Source organism: Rattus rattus, chromosome 10, assembly GCF_011064425.1.
Source record: "Rattus rattus isolate New Zealand chromosome 10, Rrattus_CSIRO_v1, whole genome shotgun sequence".
In the NCBI taxonomy this organism is placed as follows: Eukaryota; Metazoa; Chordata; class Mammalia; order Rodentia; family Muridae; genus Rattus; species Rattus rattus.
The window spans coordinates 7869124-7890866 of NC_046163.1; the positions used below are offsets into that span (position 1 = coordinate 7869124).

Here is a 21743-nt window from a genome sequence, read left to right on the forward strand (position 1 = left end):
GTCGAGGAGGCTGGACGTGTGGCTCAGCTGGTAGCGTGCTTGCCCATCATGAATGACGCCCTGGGCTCACTCTCCAGCACCACATAAACTAGGTACGGTGGTGCACACCTGTCATCCCAGAGTTGGAGGTAGGAGGATCAGAAGTTCAAGAGCACCCTTAACTACAGAGAGTTTTCAAGATCAGTTTGACCTATGCGAGACCTTGTTAAAAACACAACCAAATGAAGGACCTCCATCAGGATATACACGCATGTCCTATTAATGGTCTCAAGAACATCAACAAAGCTTAGAAGAGTGGCAAACTCCAGGTGTCATTAGGCCCTGCTCAAAGTCATTGTCCTGTTCCTTGCTGTCATGGTGAAGCGTGGCTACACTGGCAGATTTAAGGTCACCAGAGATCTCAGAGCTGGGATAATCACAGGCAGGTTAAACAAGTATGAAGGCGTCAGCTCCAGATGAGAAACCCAAAGACCTAGAAGATGACAGAACAATCCGAGTCCATCCCGTCTGTTTGTCTCCATGTACTGACAACCTTAGCAGGCACCACAGACCGTGACGTAGCAAGATGAAAACACAGAAGGGGAAATCCTGGCATTCAAACTAAAATAGCAATAAAATCCCTCAATGTGGGGGAGGGGGAACATATTGACGTTAAGGCCGAGGTATACCTTAGTGCAACCCCCGCTCCAGGAAAAAAAAAAAAAAGGTTAAAATGAGAATTGGCCATGCAACAAAACTGCAAAGATTAGTTTAAGTAGCCATGCAGAAAACAGAGCAGAAACAAAACCTCTTGTTGTTAAAGGCATGTGAAGAGTTCCTGGACATAAACTTCCCCAACTCGCATGGTCTGACCCCTCTGATGCTGGCTGTGAGAGATGTGGACCTATTTGAAAGTCTGGATGTATCAACAGTCTACAGACCCGCCGAAGTTCTAGCCGAGCTCCTCAGGCACCACGCGTAAGTATGGGTGCCCAGTCAGCACCAGCCGGAAGGCGGCTAGTCCGCTGCAATATGCTGAAATTGCATGCAAACCTAGATGACGGCTTTTTAAATATCTTTATAAAAGGGATTTCATTGTAATTCTGAGGAATGGACCAATCCAGAAATGGACCGGTATTCTGCAGCTCTTTATTGCTTTAGATAGTTGGGTGCTGGGGATGTAGCTCCGATGGTAGACTAGTGAGTTCAGTCTCCAGTACATTAGCCACATGTGACTTACGCATCTGTCACCTCAGCATGTGGGAGGTAAAGGCACGACCAGAAGTTCAAAGTCATTCTCGGCTACATAGCTGAGTTTGAGGCCAGCCTGGAGTGGTGGCTCATGCCTGGCCTATTCAGCATTAAGGAACACATGGTTCTGTGCATACCGGGCATACTTTACCAACTGAGACACGCCACTAGGCCTATCGTTTAAAGTCCTGAGAAACGGTCATTCTCCCTGGTGTGTTGTGAAATAATTATCATGTACCCAACTTGAGCTCCCTGTTTATTGGATGTCAGTGTTCTTGTGTCTTCGCAGATTTTACCTACTAATCTTTGATGCTTCTTCTGTTCTTCCCAGAGACCCTAAGCTGTGTGATTTCAGCGGCAAGTCAGCCATGCATTATGTGTCCCAAATCAACAGCTGGAGGAAGCAACAGTTACTGGTCATCCTGACGGAGTCTATGCCCAAACCAGGTCAATGTTTCTTTCTGGATGTTGATTCCCCGGTTCGAAAGTCCTGTTTGAGGTCCTTATTTCTGTTTTGCATCTGTCTAATAGCTTCATGTGTCTGCCTGTCTGTTTGTTTGGGACAGAATATCACCTATGTATCTCTGGAGCTTAACACATAGATTTGGCTGTCCTTTAACACACAGAGATCCTCCTCCTGCCTTTGCCTCCCAAGCACTGGGATAGGGTGCCATCACACCCCACGTCACTTAAATAAGTCAAGCAGTGACTCTTTGAAGCACAGGGTTATATGCTTTAAAAAATGCAAAGAACTTTTGTTCTACACTCTTGTGTGTGTGTGTGTGTCTATATGTTTCTATGTATAGAGCATAAGTCAATCTCTGGTGGTTTTCTAAGGATGCTATACACCTTGTTTTTTGTTTTGTTTTGTTTTTTTAAGTAATTCATTTACGTGTATGAGTGTATGCCGGAAAGAGCCCTCCACCAAGTAACTGCGAGCTGCTGTGGATGCCGGGGAATAAACCTGGTTCTCTGCAATAGCAGCAAGTGCTCTAAACCAATAAGCCATCTCTCCAGCCCCAAACCTTGCTTCTTGAAACTAGGATCTCTCACTTTTTCCTAGAACTTGGGCTAGCTGGGCTCACTGCCTTGTTAGCCCCAGGGATCCACTTGTCTCCATCTCCCCAACACTGGGACAAAAAATTCATGCCCAGCTTCTTTTTTGATTTTGAGATTTATTTACTTCAGTTTTAAGTGTATGGGTGTTATGCCTGCATGTATGTCTGTTTACCACATGTGTGCCTAGCACCAATGCAGTCAAAAAGAAGGCACCAGATCTTCTGGAACTGAAGTCACAGACAGTTGTTAGCTACCGTGTAGGTGCTAGGAAGCACACCAGCCGGTTCCCTGGCAGAGCAACCAATCAGTGCTCTTAACCACTGAGCCACCTCTCCAGTCTTTCTTTGTAATTTCAGGATTAGGCGATTGTCCTCATCTCCTTGTGTTTGCAGGAAAGCACTTTGTCAACTGAGCCCTCTCCAGAGGTCAAGCTATATATGGGACTGAGTAGCACTCACAAATCCCCCCATCACTTCTCACTTTGATGTCTCTCCCTTGCTATGATATTATGGGGAGATCATCCTGAATCCATGAGACTCTTCCAGGGCAATTCAAGAGAGCAAAAAAGCCAGTTACCAGCCAACACGACCTTCAGTATTCTAGGCAAATCAACTTGGAAGAGAATAGAGAGGCTTCCTCCCACCCATGCACCAGCAGAAGTCCATTCAAGGGTTCATCTTCAGTGAAAGGAGAAAGGCAAATGTCTTTCCTCTTTCCCCCTTCTGTAGGACCCTGGAAGGTGGGATCACCAACCCTGTTGATGCCTCAGAGGGTTGAAAAGCTCTTTTCAGTGTTCCAGCACCTCAGAGGGTGTGGCTGTGAGAATGACGCCATTGAGAATGAGTTGCTATAATTATGTTGAGCCAATTCTGACTCTTGGTAACTTTTTTCTTGCAATCGTGTGTGTGAAGTATGTATGCAGCGTGTGTGTGTGTGTGTGTGTGTGTGTGTGTGTGTGTGTGTGTGTGTATGCACATACATGCAAGCCAAAGGTAAACATCAGGTGTCTTTCTCTATTACATTCCACTTCATTTACTAAGGCAGGTTCTCTCACTAAACCTGGAACATGCTGCCCCTCCTAGAGGAGCTAGGCACCTTGCCCTGCAGACCCCCTGCCTTCACCCTTTTGATGTACAAATCACAGGCAGTCACCACAGCTGCTTGGCTTTTATTACCTAAAGTTCCATCAGAATGCCTGACTGTCATTTCAGGGCAAACTTTACAAAATGGGGCTGATCTTAAAACCCCAGAGTCAGACCTTCACGTGAAACTGTTGCGTTTCTTTTTTGACAGAAAGACATGCCGAGTCACTGCTTGACATCTGTCACGAGGCAGGCTCTACTCCAAGGGATATGACAGTTTCCAAAACAGAAAATATCACCTTGCAGAGCATCAGCAGCAGCAGCAGAGGTAAGAGAAAAGGGTGGGGGAGGGGGGGGGAGGGAGGGCAGGTAGGAGGGGAGGGGGAAGAGGTGGCTCAGAGGTCAAGAACGTGCTCTGGGTCTGCAGAGGACACAGGTTCAGTTCCCAGCACCTGCATGGTAACTCACAACCACTTATAACTCCGCTTTAAGAAATCCAGTACTGGGGTTGGGGATTTAGCTCAGTGGTAGAGCTCTTGCCTAGCAAGCGCAAGGCCCTGGGTTCGGTACCCAGCTCCAGAAAAAAAAAAAACAAACAAACAAAAAAACACAACAATAAAAATGAAATGTCTGGTCCACCTACTATTTTATTAGTACTGACTCAGTGTTTTGTAATAATCGTATATAATTTACACGAATATCAATGCTTATGTATCATATAATACCTATAATATGTATCGTATTTGCGAGGCAGTCGTGTTGTACTGTCAGAACTTGCTATGTGGTGTAAGCTGGTCTTGACCTCCTACTTGAGCTTCCTAGGATGCAACACCGCATGCAGCTGACTCATTCCAGCATCAGTACAGTCATTTTTTAAATTGTAAGTTAAGGGCTGGGGAGATGGCTCAGTAGTTAGGAAACCCAGCTGCTCTTCCAGAAGACTTGGATTTGATTCCTGGAACCCACGTGGCAGCTCACAATCATTTAAAACTCTAGAACCAGGGATCTGACATCCTCTTCTGGACTCAGCTAGGACGGCAAGCCTGTGGTAGACATATGTGTAGGCAAAACATTCATTTACGTAATTTTAAAATGCAGATTAGCTAGTTAACTTGGAACTCCTGTGTGTGTGTGTGTGTGTGTGTGTGTGTGTGTGTCTTAATTTCTACTGTCACAACAAAATCCATAATACTGAGTGAGCAGCTCATAAACAATAAAATTCTAAATCAGGCAGTGGTGTAGCGTGCTTTTAATCCCAGCACTTGGGAGACAGAGGCAGGCAGATCTCTATGAGTTCGAGACCAGCCTGGTCTGCAAAGCAAGTTCTAGGACAGCCAGGGCTACAGAGTGAAACCCTGTCTCAAACAAAACAAAACAACAAAACCAAAACAAAACAGGAATTTATTTCTCAGGTCTAGAGACTAAGGAGTTAGAATAGGTTGCTGTTGTGTGACTTTTTAAACATAAAATGTCATGCCATCTGTCAGGGTACAGACGATAAACCCAAAGGAACGATTCCATTCGTAGCCAGCTTGGTAGAGCAGTGAGGTCATTGGCGTATTTATAGGATCATGGGTGAGGGGCTGCATACAGGACCCTGGGTGACTCAAAGGCTGTTGGTCACCAAAAACCAAATGGGTGACGAATCCGGGAAAACTGCATTCTTGAAACTCATGATCTATAAGTACCTCAATTAGAGTCTCTCTCTCTCTCTCTCTCTCTCTCTCTCTCTCTCTCTCTCTCTCTCTCTCTCTCTCTCCACCCCAGTAATGTCTTACTGCTTATGGAGCCTTGGGTTGGTTGGGGTCTTGGTAGCTTGATGAGCTCCCTGAATCGCAGGCGCTCCTCCCTCTCTGCAGGAGAGAGTGTTTCAATCCAGAGTGCACACACGCTGCCAGTCTTTGGTTGGTTCCTCTTCCTGGCTCTCTGGTGCCTCAAATAGGGTCACTCAGGCCACTTCGAGGCCTCCACTGTCGCGAACTAATTCCCTCCTAAAGGTCCTACTTCCTCCTGCTATCACTCTGAAGTTTAGAACTCAAACATAAAATCTTTTCAGGGAAGCAGACATTCGATCTGTCCCCAACTCGTGTGTGGATAACACAGAAGGCTTTATCTGTACTAAATTCCATGTCGTAGAATCCCATTTATTTTAAGCAGTTTTTTTTTCATTAATATTTTCTTTTCAGTGTGTGAGTCTTTTCATTTCCTAGTTTTTTGTTTGTTTGTTTGTTTTACCTTCTAATGGTATTTAAATTTTTTAATTAAATTTATTTATGAAGACTAGAACTCAAATGCATGTTACAGTACACATGGGAGTCAGAAGACAACTTTTGGGGGTCAGTTCTCTCCTCATACCATGTGGATCCCAAAATCAAACTGGGGTCACCGTTCTTGGCAGCAAGTGGCATTCCCCATCGAGATATCAATCATCCTTGACATTCCAACAGAGTTTTCAAGAAATCTGTTCATAGCCTAGCTCCCTAAGCTTTCTATTCTCCAGGCCCTCTGTCTCTCAGGTTTTAGAATCTTCTGGGAGCTGTAGTGTTTTTAACATTCACAGTGCTAAAGCTATAGCGTTTAGAACCGAGGCCTGGATACGCCTTTCCATTTAAAAACTGTATTTATTTTTGAGACAGGTCTCTTGCATCCCAGGCTGACCTCAAACTCCTTGCATAACCAGGAGTGACCCTGAACTCCAAAGACCTCTGCCGCTAATTCCCAAGGGCTGAGGTTACAAGCATGGGCCACCATGCCCAGTTTTATATGGTTCTGGGCACAGTCAGCTACACCCCCCAGCCTAGATAAAGACAATTAAAAGCACAAAATCAATAGCAACAACTTCCATTAAAGGAGAACACCACCAACAATAACTCTGAGGCAGATGCTTTGGAAGGTAAAGATGCTTATTACCACCAAGCCCGGCTGTCTAAGTTCAATCCCTGGGACCCACACACAGGCAGAAAACTGTCCCACAAGCTGACTTCTGTTCTCCACATGCACACTGTGCCACAAACATGTATCCTCACATGGACACACACACCAATAAGCTCAAAAAATATCTTTTTAAGTCGGGTGGTTGTGGCATGCACCTTTAAACCCAGCACTCAGAAGCCAGAGGCAGGTGGATCTTTGTGAGTTCAAAGCCAGCCTGGTCTACAAGAGCAAGTTCCAGGACAGAAACCCTGTCTTGAAAAAATAAAATAAATAAAATACATTTTAAAAATTAAACACAGTGACTTCTACCCTACGAAGAAAACATTTCCCTTTAAAGAGTTCTGAGTACTTTTTTGGTTCTTTTTTTTTTTTTTTTTTTTTTTTTTTTTTTTGGAGCTGGGGACCGAACCCAGGGCCTTGCGCCCAAGGTAAGCGCTCTACCACTGAGCTAAATCCCCAGCCCCGTGAGTACTTTTTATAAATCAAGTTGGCTTTCGAACATAAGGATTATTTTCTAAAAGGCCAAAGGCAGTTTGAGAAGTCGTGCCCCATGATCAAATCAGAAAGCGGTCCTAGAGAAAACTTTAATCAGCTTTGGTGCCTGCTCTGGGGATCTGTCTTCGGCTTCCACTGGAGCAGGGGTTTCTTTTTCTTCTGTGATGCCCCAGGGACCTGCTGTAGGAATGCTGGTGTCATCCTCTGAGGTTGCTTCCCTGTGACTGTGGCTGAAGGATTCTTTCCACTTATCCGTATTTGCAGCAGCTTAGCAGCCGGGATGCTGAACTCATAAAGTAGAAAATACTGAGGATGGGATTTCAGCTTTGATCTTCCGTTTTCATTACACAATTAATCACTTCTGCTCCGGAGGTGCTGAACCTTCCTCGATGTTTAAGTCCTAAATACTTTATCCAATTTCGAAGGAATCCACAGTGTCAAAGTTTACCCTCGGAAAGTCAGCATTCACCCTGCCAACAAAATAGTACGTTGAAAGGTCACTTTAATGTTTAAACTTAAAAAGGGTGTATGTTCACACATGTGTATCATGCGCATGCACATGTGGAGGCCAGAGGTCAACCTTGGCTGTTGTTGCTCAAGAGCCTATCTGTCATGGCTGGCTGACCCCAGGTGTCCCCACAGGTTTCTGCTTCCCAGGGCTGGTATTACAAACACCAAGCTTTTGAATGTGGATTGTGCTTACTGAACTCCAGTGCTCATGCCTATGTGGCAGGTGTTTGAGCATCTCCCCAGAACCTCACTGAGCTTTTGTTCTGTGATCTTACAGGACTTTGACCTTGACGATGACTTCAGCCCATCCATATTGGCTGGGGAAGGAACAGCTCCCCGGGGTGAAGGCTGGCCACGAAGGACAGAAGGTATCCACTTCCATCCGTAACTTGTCCCTGAAGAGATCATTGGTGCTTTGGGGTTCTCTCGCAATTTCAGAAGTATGTGGTGCAACTTTTGAAAACACACTAAAGGAGAAAACCAAAGTGGGTGAGAGAGCCCACTGGTAAAGTGCTTGCTTTACAAACATAAGGCCCTGAGTTGTTCTCCAACACCCACATAAAAAGCGCTGGGTGTGGGGTGAGTTTGAAATTCCAACGCCCCAGCCCACCTGGTGGGTTTCAGGCCAGGGAGAGGCCCCGTTCCCCAAAAATAAAAACAAAGCTCACAACAAGAAATCAAGATGGACAGTGCCTGAGGAATGACAGGCTGGCTTTATGTGTATGTTCACACACACACACAACACACAGAGGAGAGGGAGGGGAAGAGGTAGGGGGGGGAGGGAGGGGGAGGGAGGGAGGGAGACTGACTATGACTAACACCCCCCACACACACCCCCCCCCCCCACCCCCCCCCCACCCACCCACCCCCACCCCCACCCCCCCTTCATCCTGTTATATTTTTTATCTGAATCAGGCTTGGCCTCCTGCCCCTCCCCAGGCCACCTGCTCCTGCTCTCTGTTACATAGTTACCGCTCCAGCTCAGCCAGCAGTCTCCTGCTTTCAGTTTCCCATCTTTCCTCTCCTCTCAGAGTCTGCTCCAGGAGTCTGTTCTTTTCCAGCCCGTTTACTTTTTCCTCGGCCCTTTTTGCTCTGTGCGTGGTTGCCATGTGCCAAGCAGACTCCTGTCTTCCTTAGCCTTTCTCTTGCCTCTCTCCAGGGTGACTACAGAGTGGAATTTAGTAACAGTTGCAATGAGCATCATGGAACCTGGAGAAACTGATGAAAACAAATGACCCCTCTTCCCCTCAGGAAGCGTGCTGTGCTCAGACTGCCTCTGACTCTCATAAACTTTAAAGCTAGGACTTCAGAAGGCCCAACTGTGTCAGTCTCAAGACACCTTCCAAGGGGTTGAAATGACTTATTTACTCTGTCAGATTTAGGGACAACTTGATGTTTGAAGTGCCGGTTTCTTTTCAGATGGCTTTGTACTGACTGGGCTTTCTGAGTTTTCTTTACGGAGCTCTTGAGGCCTTAAACCTTAATAAGTCAAAGAAACAGTGATCTTTCTGGCAGATTTCTCCTCATGGATTTCAGTTAGTGGAGGTCCTCTGGGAGGCAAGGTGCTGTCTGTTACACTCACAGGGGGACTTTTTTCTCCAGACAGGACACTGATCAGTCAAAGACTCTCCTTTCCATCTGAAAGATTACGTTTTAGTTATGTTTTTGTGCATGTATATACATGTATGGATATACACATACCTCAGCCCATAAACACAAATCAAAGGACAACCTGCCAGTCGGTCCTTTTCTTCCACCACATGGGCTTATCGGGCGTGTGTCAGACTCCTTACTAAGCAATCCTACCCTGTATCTGGAAATTAACAAAAAACCAACCTTTTGATACCAAGACTTCACATTGTCATCCCCCCAAAGTTCACACTCAAGAACAGTGCACTTTAGTCTCTCTCTCTCTCTCTCTCTCTCTCTCTCTCTCTCTCTCTCTCTCATACACACACACACACACACACACACACACACACACTTTCATGACATTTTAGCCAAGGATATAATTTTGTGGTGGGCCACACTCACCACTCTCCTTAGCTGGAGGTGGTGTATACTTGACACAGCATGTGTACACTGGAGAAAATGGCTAAGCACCACGCCCTAACTCACATTTATTCTATGACCATTAGGAATAGGCTTCTCTAAATAGACTGAAGCGTTTCTCCCTCATCCTCTGGGAGTTCACTGCTTGCTTTCTTCATCTACTCCTGTCTTGACTTTCCACAGGTGTTGAGATTCTTGTGACGATGTTCCCACCAGATTCTTCCCAAGAAGCAAGCCAGGAAGATTTGACAGAAAGCAGGTAAGGAATGTCCTCCAAGGTACTAGGTTGTAGTTTAAGTAGAAGATATGACAGTTGTGTGGCAACGAATACTACGAGGAGGGGCTGGACAATAAACAGACATATCAGGTGTGTGGGCCACTTGGCATCTGTTGCAATGATGGAGCTCAGCCGGTAAGAACACTCAAATCTCCAGCATCTATATAAACATGCTCGGCATGGGTATGTGCATGCCTATTACCTCAGCACTGTGGGGAAGTGGAGACAGGAGCATTACTGGGATTTGCTGGCTGCCAGCCTAGCTTCAGGTTTAGTGAAACACCTTGTCTCAAGGGAATAAGTCAAGGTTGGTGTGGGACACCCCGTGCTCTCCACTGGCCTCCATTTCAGTGCACATAGGCAAATGCACCTGCACGCAGAGGAGTACCTCCAACACACATACACACTCACACACACATACACACACACATACACACATACACCCATACACTCACACACACAAACACTTAGACACACACATTCACACACATATACACACTCACACACAAACACACTCACACACACATACACACACATATACACACTCACACACACAAACACACTCACACTCACACTCACGCACACACACTCACACACATACACATATACATTCATACACTTTCACACACACAAACACACACATTCACACTTACATACACAGAAACACACATACACAAACACTCTCTCACATACACAGACAGAGAGAGAAAGAGAGAGAGAGGGGGAGACACAGAGAGAGACAGAGACAGAGAGAGAGAGAGAGAGGGGAGCAGAGAGAGAGAGAGAGAGAGAGAGAGAGAGAGAGAAACAGGCTGAAGGTCTGATTTGGCTTCAGGGCCATAGCATACCTACATTGTTCTGGAAAAATGCTATCCAAAATGGGGTTCTGTAACCCATAACCAGTATAAGATAATGTTAGTATAGACCAGGAGGGTGAGCATTAGTAATCTGATAACACAATCTTATATCCATTGATCAGAAAATGAAAAATACAGCCTATTTTCTGCATGTTTTTATTCTTTGCATCCTGCTCTAGTTTTCATTACTTGGAAGGTTTTAAGGTGGGTTCTTCTGGCACTTGAATTCAGAAGTCAGAGGCAGGAGGATGACTACAGGCTTAAGGTCAGCCTGGTTTACACATCAAGTTCCAGGCCAGGAGGTATTATTGGGAAATTTCCTTCCCTAGTGAAATGAATAGTGTCTGCCCCTCCTTATAAAGCCCCAAAGACAAAAACTAAAGCAGGACTCTACCAGAGCTCACTTAGAGAGCATGGAGGAGTGGCTGGCAGAAACATGGGAACCCCAAAGCAGCCGCACTGGAAAGTCTTTAAACCCCAAAGCAGCCGCACTGGAAAGTCTTTACTGTGGTTGGCTTTCCTAACACACACAAAGCCCTGAGTTTGATCCTCACCTCTGCATAAACTAGCTATGGTGGTGCATGCCTGTGATCCTAACACTTGGAAGGTGGAGGCAGGAGGATTACAGGTTCAATGCCATCCTTGGCTACAGAGCTAGTACTAGCTTGGATTACATGGGACCCTGCCTCAAAATAAATAAATAAATAAATAAATAAATAAATAAATAAATAAATAAATAAATACAACTAATGAAAATAGAAGCTGGTTTCTCATGCCGACAGTCTGAGAATACTGGCCTGGCTAATTAATGCCTTTAGAGACAAGGCTCCTGTCCCAGCCTTTTGTGTCTGACTCTCCTGTTCCCAGAAATGGGGGCTAAGGAAGGAACACTGGCCAGGACAGAATCTAGAGGTCAGGGCTGGCGGGACCAGGCCAGCGCATGTAGGGGGCCTTACTCTATTAGGAGTCCACAGCCCCTCTCAGCCAGACCACTTGGGAACTAATTTTCCCAACACGTTCTCTGGCCTGAGAACTGCAGGTCTGGAGGACACAGGAATGCACTGTCAGGTTTCTGCAAAATACCTAGACGAGTGCACAGAGGAATTTGTTTTGGTTTCAGAGATTCGATCCACAGATGCTTTGGTTTGGTGGTGGTTGACTTCCTGATAAGACAACTGCAAGTTACGGTGGAAAGCATGCTGGGGAGAAGGCTGTTTCCTTCAGGGTAGCCACGAAGGGAACCAGGTAGTGGTGGGAAGCCAGAACCCCCTCCAAGGCATCCTCCCAGTGACCTGATTTGTTTCCATTAGGCACCACCTCCTCCGACACCCTCATATGCTGGGGACCAAACTGTGACCACAGAGGGACCATCTGAGTTCTGAACTATACCAGCCAATGAGCTTTGACCATCTCTCCCCTTTCAGTCAGGTGACTTCAGAGCATCAGGAGTGGGGACGAGGGCATCTTGTCTCTCCAGCGAAGGAAGAGGAGATGGTGGGCCTCACGTCAAGGACGTTAACTACACAGCCTTCACTTCTGAAGACAGAAGGGGGATCTCAGGAGCTCTGTGGGGCAGATGTGGCTCTCTCACCACCAAGGCCTTGCTTAGACCCAAGCACAGCTATAGCTGCAGTCAGGGAGGAGGCTCCTCATGTTCTGAAAGTGCAGCCAAGAAAATCCGACGGTGAGTCAAGCATTTGCTTATGTATTTACTGTTAGAGTGTCCATACAGGTACATACTGTATGGGCAGGCAAGCATTCGCCCCACTCCTCACCCTTCCCTGCTCTTCCTCTCTTCACCCCCTCTTCTTCCCGTCAGTCCCCTGTCCCCTAAACAATCTCGCCTCTCTGTTCATGCCATATCTACACCTATGGTTTTCTGTCTCTCCCTGTAAAATTGTGGAAACCGCAACTGAGAGCCAACACATGGAGTTGGAACATTTAATTCTACAATGGAGCTGGAGAGATAACTTAGTAAAGTGCTTGCAAGCACAAGGATCTGAGTTCAATTCCCCGAAACCATGTTTTTAAAAAGCCAGCTATGATGGCTGGTGCTTGTGATCACAGCTCAGGGGCTGTGATCCCTGGGGCCCAATCAATGACAGGAAGCCTAAACAACTCGATAGATTCCAGGCTAGGGAGAGGTCAAAAAACAAGAACAATGGTGCCCAAATGTTTATGTGTCCTCTGATTGCTACAAGCACATTGTGGAACAAAGATTCCTTCTCTTTCTGCACACACACACACACACACACACACACACACACACACACACACACCCCTAACAATAGGACTAATAGTGACAATGACAACACTGAAGGCAACGTGAGCAAGTGACTGAGAAGGAAATGTGTTCTCTATGTGTTTCAGGGAAGAGAAAGCTCGTGTAGGAGCCGGGCACGTGGCTCAGCTGGTAAAGTGTTCCCTAGCATCCGTGAAGCTCTGAGTTCTCGTCCCAGTACTAAACTGAGCATAACACACACCTGTAATCCTAACATGCGGGGGTCGAGGTAGGGGGAGTGGACGTTCAAGGGTATCCTTAGCTACTACATGTAGGCTGCTGTGTGAGACCAGCTCTCAAAAACGAATGAACAAACCCTTAACAACCCCTTCTGGCAGCTTTGGCCTAAGGTTTTCTGAAATTACCCTTATCTCTGTGTACACCACACAGGAAGAATATACTTTAAAACACTTTCCCACATATCTTAGCATCGAGTCTGCTCCATCCAGGAACTCTTCAGCCTACTATCAAGAACACCCAATTCTTGTTTCTTTCCTTATAGAGTTTCCTACCTCTGACATGAGATACAGTAGCCGAAGAACTGAGGTAAGATTGATTCCAGCATGCCTGACTTCGTTAAACAAGGGTGGTGGAGGTGCACACCTTTAATCCCAGTGCTTGGGAAGCAGAGGCAGGTGGATCTCTCTCAGTTCGAGGACAGCCTGGTCTACGGAGCTAGTTCTAAGACAACCACGGCTTCACAGAGAAACCCCATCTCAAAGAAAAATAATAAAACCCCAAAACACCACCAACAACAATGAGCTCTAGCAAACGATTCAGAGTCAAATCCTCAGCAATAACACTGTGGAGAAAAGTGAAAAACGATGACTATTGTATGGAGAAGTTAAGTATTCATGGGAAAACCATTCCTTGCCCCTTGACTTGCTTCTCTGGTCTGTCGCCTGCTCCTGGGTAGTGAGGTGAACCGGTCTCTTTGTTTTCATCCACTCAACTCTTTTTCTTTGTCTGTTTTTTTGTTTCTTTATGTATTTAAGTTTTAGGGACAGGGTCTCACTATGTCACCCTGGCTGGCCTTGAACTCACAGAGATCCCCCTGCCTCTGCCTCTCTAGTTCTGGGATTAAAGGTGTGGGTTGCCATTTGTCCAAATCTCACTCTGATGGTGGAGAGTGTTCCACTCCTATAATTTAAAAGTAAAGCTCCTGGGAAGATACTTGTCACTTTCAGTTTTCTCAGCTCTCTTGGCCTTTGGTGTCCTAGAAGATATGCAAACATTTGTGCACACCTGTGAATCAGTATGAGTGGCATCTGTGTACACCTGTGCATCAGCCCATAAGTGACACCTGTGCACACCTGTGCATCAGTCCATGGGTGACACCTGTGCACACCTGTGCATCAGCCCATGAGTGACACCTGTGCTCACCTGTGCATCAGCCCATGAGTGACACCTGTGCACACCTATGTATCAGCCCATGAGTGACACCTGTGCACACCTGTGCATCAGTAGTGACACCTGTGCACACCTATGTATCAGCCCATGAGTGACACCTGTGCACACCTGTGCATCAGTAGTGACACCTGTGCACACCTATGTATCAGCCCATGAGTGACACCTGTGCACACCTGTGCTTCAGCCCATGAGTGACACCTGTGCACTTGGTTCCCAGGCACTGTCTACCTTGCTTTTTGACTCACTGGCCAATTACACTATGCAAGTCAGCCAGAAAACTCCAGGAATCTGTCTGTTTTATGTCCCCAATACTGGGATTCCAAACTTGTTCCTCCACAGCTAGCTTTTTAAATGTGAGGTCTGGGGACTAAACTCAGGTGTTTGTACTTGCAAGGTAAGCAGTTTACTGACTGAGCCGCCTCTTCATTTCTTATTTCCTATTTTTGAGAAATGGGAAAAAAAATTCAGGCAATAAAATTGAGCGAGATAGGTGTCCCCTAACACTTGCGTTTCTAGTATCTAGTATTTTTTTTCCTGCTCATACCTAGTTGGCAACTGAAAATTCAAGTCATAGCTCTCAGTCGCTATGCATAATTCATGTCTATAAGTAATCTCATATAATTAGGTACAGAGTTTGTGTACATAGGAAAAGGCCGCAAAGTCGAATGCTATAGTTTGCATTACACTGCCCTCTAGAGGTTGGTAATACTTAAAGTAGCTGAGTTTGAAATGAGAGATGGCTTGGGGCTTGAGAGCACTTGACACTCTTGAGGACCTGGGGTTCCATTTTTAGTACACATAGGGGGGCTCACAACCATCGGTAACTCCAGTTCCAGGGAATCCAACAGACACCTTGGCACACATATGTACATGAAGGCAAAACACCAATACACCATACACATTAAATAAGTCTTTTTTTTTTTTTTTTTTTTTTTTTTTTTTTTTTACGCTATTGAGGCTTTTCTTGCTGTTTGTTTTGAGGTTGGATGGAGCTCAGACTGGCCTCAAGCTTGCTGTGTAACTGAGGATGACCGTGAACTCCTGGTCCTCTGACGTCCACCTCCAGAGTCCTGTGCTCATAGGCATGCATGCGCTACCACATCCAGTTTGTGGATTGCTGGGGGCGGGGGGTTGAATCAAGCACTTTCTGCATTCTAGACGAGCTGTGGCAACCGAGTGCCTACAAAGCCCTGAGCATTGCTAAGTTTCCAAGTCCAAAGCTGTCCCCAACTAAGTGATTCAGCAAAACAACGAGTTCATCAGTCCTGGAAGGACCCTTAAACTATGTATAATGTCAAGTTTAAAGTGTTCTCAAGAGGGCTTTGAACATTTTAATCAGCCCTGTGGAAACTAAAAAGAAAAGAGAGATAAAATACTTCCCACTTTAAAATTTAACATCTGAGCTGGGCATGGTGGCCCATGCCTTAATACCATCACTTGGAATGAAGAAGCAGGTGGACCTCCAAGTTCGAGGTCAGCCTGGTCTACAGAGTGAGTTCCAGGACAACCAGGACAGGCAGAAACCAGCTAGACAGCCAGACAGAAACCCTGTCTTAAAACAAAACAAACGAGCAAAAAACAGAAAAGCAAACAAAATAGATAAATAAATAAATAACCCCACATCACCAAGAAATATAACCATGAGTCTTGACGTGTAAACTTTAGCTTTTTTTTATTTTTTTAAACATTTGATAAGTATGGGCATTCTGTCTACATGTATGTCTGTGTATCATGTGCATGCAGTGCCCATGGAAGCCAGAAGAGGGTGTCAGGTCCCCTAGGACTATTACAGACTGTGAGCCATGCTGTAGGTGCTGCCCTAGAAGAGCGACCAGCATCCAGCCACTGAGCCCCTCCCCAGCTAATTTTAGCTTTAGAAAAAGATTTACTTGATTATCCCTAATTACGTGTATATATGTATGTCAGTGTGTATATGCTAGGTGCATGTATATATGTATGTCAGTGTATATATGCTAGGTGCATGTATATATGTATGTCGGTGTGTATATGCTAGGTGCATGTATATATGTATGTCGGTGTGTATATGCTAGGTGCATGTATATATGTATGTCAGTGTGTATATGCTAGGTGCATGTATATATGTATGTCAGTGTGTATATGCTAGATGCATGTATATATGTATGTTGGTGTGTATATGCTAGGTGCATGTATATATGCATGTCGGTGTGTATATGCTAGGTGCATGTATATATGTATGTTGGTGTGTATATGCTAGGTGCATGTATATATGTATGTCAGTGTGTATATGCTAGGTGCATGCAAATGGCTAAGGATACCAAATGTATCAGGTCCCCTGGAGCTGGATTTGCAGGTAGCTATGACCCGCCCAACATGGGTGAGAGGAACCAAACGTAAGTCCTCTGCAAGGGAAATAAGTCCATACTCTTAATTTCTGATCCAACACTACAGCACCTAATTATACCTTTTAAAAGCGTCGCTTAATCTTGGTTCTGAGGAAGCACTGAGAATGATATTTTAGTTATTTTGTGTTGCTTCCTTCCCACCCCCATTTTCGGGATGGGGATCCAACCTAGGGCTTCATGTAGGCTAAGCGTATACTATACTACTAAACCAAATCCAGATTTATTTTTAATATATTTAAGTGTGTGTGTGTGTGTGTGTGTGTGTGTGTGTGTGTGTGTGTGTAGAAATCAGAAGACAACTTGGGGGAGTTAGCTCTCTCCTTCCACTTAGGCTTGGTGTCTTTACCCATGGAGCGATCTTGCTGGTCCTGATGTGGGTTTTATTGTATGTATGTATGTATGTATGTATGTATGTATGTATGTATGTATGTATGTAAATATGTATGTATATGTGTGTGTCTGTATGTGTGTATGTATGTATGTATATGTGTGTCTGTCTGTATGTGTGTGTATGTATGCATGTATATATGTATGTATGTATGTATGTATGTATGTATATGTGTGTGTCTGTCTGTATGTGTATGTGTGTGTGTAGAAATCAGAAGACAACTTGGGGGAGTTAGCTCTCTCCTTCCACTTAGGCTTGGTGTCTTTACCCACCGAGTGATCTTGCTGGCCCTGATGTGGGTTTTATTGTATGTATGTATGTATGTATGTATGTATGTATGTAAATATGTATGTATATGTGTGTGTCTGTCTGTCTGTGTGTATGTATGTATGTATATGTGTGTCTGTCTGTATGTGTGTGTATGTGTGTATGTATATGTGAGTGTCTGTATGTCTGTGTGTATGTATGTATGTATGTATGTATGTATGTATGTATGTATGTATATATGTATGTACTAGTATACTAGTATACATAAATAAATGCTGGGAACCAAACCAGGGCTTTGTGCACACCAGAGAGCACTCTACTATCTAAGATCCATCTCCAGTTCCACATTTTGGTTTTAGAAATCATGATCTTTCTGTCCTGTTGACATATTGAAGTAGCTGGACATAGCTAAGTGGTAGAGCACTTTCCCAGTAGGCACGGGCCCTGGGTTTGATCTCTGTCTTAGTTAGGGTTTCTATTGCTGTGAAAAGACACAACAATGGCAACTCTCGTAGAGGAGAGTATTTACTTGAGTTGGCTTACAGAGGTTCAGTTCTTATCATCACGGTGGGAAACGTGGCGGAAGACAGGCGGACATGGTGCTAGAGAAGGAGCTGAGAGTTTTGCATTTTTATCTGAAGGCAACAGGAGACTGTGAGCAGCTTGTGCATGTGAGACCTCAAAGACTGCCCCTACAATGACGCACTTCCTCCAACAAAGCCACACCTCCTAATAGTGCCATTCCCCGTAGTCCAAGCGGTCAAACATAGGAGTGTATGGGGGCTGGGAGGGGGGTGTCATTCTATTTAAACAACCATAACCACCAACTCTTAAAAAACAAATGAAACAAAACAAAAACCAGTGATACTTAATACTTAAATGATTTCCTTAAGTGAATATTAGAACTTCTTGACTTAAGCCAAGCAGTGGTGATGCAAGTCTTTAATACCAGAACTTGGGAGATTTCTGAGTTTGAGGCCAGCCTGGTCTACACAGCAAGTTCCAGGACAGCCAGGGTTACACAGGAAAAAAAAACTGTCTCAAAAATAAAAAATAAAACCCCCAAACCATTTACTTTGATATTTTCTTCATTCATTTTTTCTTTCTCTTCCAGCTTCCTCTGCCACCTCCATCCCTCTTGCCCATGAGATCTTCTGTCTTCAATATGGAAAAAAGCCCCAAGTTCCCAAGACACGGGGAGAGAAAGGTCCCCAGCCTCAGCCTGTCTGTGCCTAAGCTCCTGGAGCCCCTTAGCCAACCTCTTAGCCAATCTGCTGAGTTTAGTTCAGCTAAGAACCAACAAGAAGTCACATGGGAAGGACCCGCAGAACACACCCTCAGGGGTTCTGACTGGGCTATCTGGTCTAGAAACTTGTGCTCTTTCCGGAAGAGCAGAAAACAGAGGGGAGTAGCAGAGAGTTGGCGATCCCAGGAAACGAAAGGGTGGGACAAAACTGAAACCTCTGGCTTCGAAGAAGGGCCCTTTTTGTTCTCCTGTGGGAGTGTCAAGGAAGACACTGCTTCTACAGAGAGGGAAAGGGATAGTGGTTGCCACGTTAGTGAAATCAGCGGGGGAGAGGACTCCCAATACCTTTCATCAGGAGAAAAAGAGAGTTGGACAGATAGAGCGATTGAGAAAGATTTGGAGGTTGAGCACCCCATTCTCAGCGAGCTCCTGGAAGCCTCGAATACAAAAATAACCCCAGCAGAGGAGAAAGAGATCGGAAATGAGAAAGTTCCCGATTCTGAAAGCAATTCCGTACACCGGGCTGGAGCAGTGCAGCCACACGCAGCGTTAGAAGAGCTTAGTGTTCCTAAGAACATAGCCAGGACGAACTCTGACGGCCCCATCGCAGGGCTCCTAGAAGGTCATGGAGACACAGAAGAGAACAGAAAACTGCCGATCGAGGAAGAAACAAACCCAGAAATGAATGGGGCAGTGCCGCTTGTTCACATCACATTCCCTGGAGAGGGGACACCCAAGGGACCTGCTAGAGCTAAACCAAACCTCCAAAGGAGAAAGCACCCGGTGCAGAGCAGCGGTAGCCCCATACTCGCTCAACAAGAACACGGCAAACTCCAGACAAATACTCACAGGACCAAGGCCAGAAACAGACCACCTCCTAATCTCATGATTTCCATCCAAACGTCCATTAAACCCAACGTGCGTAAAAACAGCATCAAAACTCAAGTTTTCCCTGCTTTGGAATTTATGGACCACAGACCTCATCCGCCATCCAAGTTTCAAAGGAGGGCACCCGTGACAGAAAAGAAGTCAATGTGTCAGACCCAGAAACCTAAGAAGCAAGCGTTTCCTCACATCTGTAAAAATGCAGCCATAAAAAAGCCAGGTGTTGCCCTCTCTGTTGAAACAACCGATCCAAGACTGCACTTCCTGGACTTGAAGTACAGTGACATGTTCAAAGAGATCAATTCAGCCTCCAACGGACCGGGCATCTATGAGATGTTTGGAACCCCTGTTTATAGTCACATCCGAGAGGCAGAAAGGCACGAACACAGACATTACCATGAGAGATGTGCAGCTCCATCAGGACGATGTGTCGCTAATAAGTGTCAGCCTTCCCAAAGTGACAGATGTGCTAACAGCAGAGCAAGGCTTCTTCAGAAGAGACCTCACGTTAAACCCCCCAAGCCTTCACTCGGCCTCAAGCAAAAGCACAGAGGGTTAATTTCTAAGGATAAGGGTTGCAAGGGGATGGGGGGCCATGCAGAGGATAGCGTTTCAGAACCAGGTTGGCAGACGAGACCTTCAGCAAATGACTCTCTGTCTTCCAAAGATGAGGCTCAACTCACGCACTTGACCCCGATCCCTGAGCCGTCTCCTGAACGGAGAGAAACCCCTCCTCTCTCAGATCTATCCATTGTTGAGGAAATCTTCACCGAGGAGTGTGCAGATGAAGAAGGCATTCATCACAATGACAGTCTCACCCAAAGCCTTGGAGATCTGAAAGCACTTGAAAGGCTGCACCCCCAGACCCCGCTCGTTCCTTCAGAAGACAGCTGGGCTGTGCTCAGCGAGAAGCGTTCAGGCAAGCATGTGTCACCAGGAAAACACGATGTAGGACCTCTTGACAGGATAAATGCTGACCAGATGTTCACGGGTTACCTGGAGTTCGATAGCCTTTCGGATAAGTCTAAAACACGGGTGAGCTTTTCCAGGTACTCTTTCCAGGAGAAGCCAGAAAGTGCACCTTCCCCTACAGAACAACCCTGGGCACAGTCCTTGGAACAGGATAGCTTAGAAGATGACTCCACCACATACCAAAGGTTTGGAAAGGTTTCCCAGGGAATCTTAGACTCAGGAAAGAATGAAGAATTGACAGACGAGTTGCTGGGTTGTCTGGTCGAAGAACTGTTAGCAATCGACGAGAAAGATAACAACTCTTGTCGAATAATGACAAATGAGGCCGACACCCGGGACCTGAATCTTGTCTTCGGCAGGAGAGGCAATACCATCGAAGGACTGGACAGAGAGACAACAGATGTCAAACTACAGGTTGGTCTGATCTGAATCAGAGGTGCACTGGGGTGGGAAGGACCTTAGAGACAATCTGGTTCAAAGCATTTTTAATTGCGTGTGTGTGTGTGTGTGTGTGTTTGTGTGTATGTGTATGTATGTGACCTTCCACCGTTTCAGCTCCTAGGATCACACTTAGATCATCAGGCTTCCCCCCCACCCCCACAGAGTCATGGCTTCTCAGCCTTCCTAATGCTGCAACCCTTTAATGCAGTTCCTCCTGTTGCCGTGAGCTCCAACCATAAAATCATTTCGTTGCTACTTCATAACGGTTTGTTTATCCAGACAGGATTTCTCTATGTGCCCCTGGCTATCTGGGAGCCTACTCTGTAGACTAGGCTAGCTCACTCAGCGATCTGCCCGTCCTTACCTTGAGAGCATTGGGATTAAAGGTGTGTGCCCCCACCGCCTGGCTCCATACTTCTTAACTGTAATTCCGTTATTGTTGTGAATCAATGTAAGTATTGGATAAGCAGGATAGCTGACATGTGTCCCCGTGAAGCTGTGACCTGTCGTCGTATAAATATAAATAATAAAAAAGGCACGGTTGTCTTTTACCCCGCTAGGCCCTGCACTGCGGTGTCCCAGTGTCTCCTGCTGCCGCATACTTTCCTACGCTCAAACCGCTGTAAATACACAGAGCGGAATCTTAATGTCACCTGCCTGCCATGGCTTCTCTCCCTCTCCCTCCTGTCTCCTCCTCTTCCTTCAAACTTCTCTCCCACCCATCCTTCCTTCTCCTCCAATGACAGGCCTCCTCCTATCCTGTTCCTGCCCTTCACCTGTATTTTACAATTTAAATGGGGAGAAGGTTCTGGTGAAGTCACCTGAGTCCTGAGTAATGCAGCTGTCCTTGAGGCAGTGGAATTAGCATCAAAATACAGATAACTCCAGGGCAAACCACAGCAGTGACCCACAAATAGAGAACTGCTGCCTATCTTGCTACCCCCTAAAATCTTTTTTTCAAAAGAGAAATTAT

The 21743-nt window shown here is 45.7% G+C and overlaps 1 protein-coding gene across 1 annotated transcript in view; it reads left to right on the forward strand.

The window, feature by feature from the left end:
• Positions 1-21743, forward strand: part of Map3k19 (mitogen-activated protein kinase kinase kinase 19) — a 42878-nt gene that overhangs the window by 14816 nt on the left and 6319 nt on the right. The window contains exons 4-11 of the mRNA XM_032915145.1: positions 803-957; positions 1562-1677; positions 3583-3692; positions 7585-7678; positions 9546-9621; positions 11921-12180; positions 13280-13323; positions 18341-20743. Of these exons, the coding sequence (XP_032771036.1) occupies positions 803-957; positions 1562-1677; positions 3583-3692; positions 7585-7678; positions 9546-9621; positions 11921-12180; positions 13280-13323; positions 18341-20743 (3258 nt within the window). The remainder of the gene's footprint in view (positions 1-802; positions 958-1561; positions 1678-3582; positions 3693-7584; positions 7679-9545; positions 9622-11920; positions 12181-13279; positions 13324-18340; positions 20744-21743) is intronic.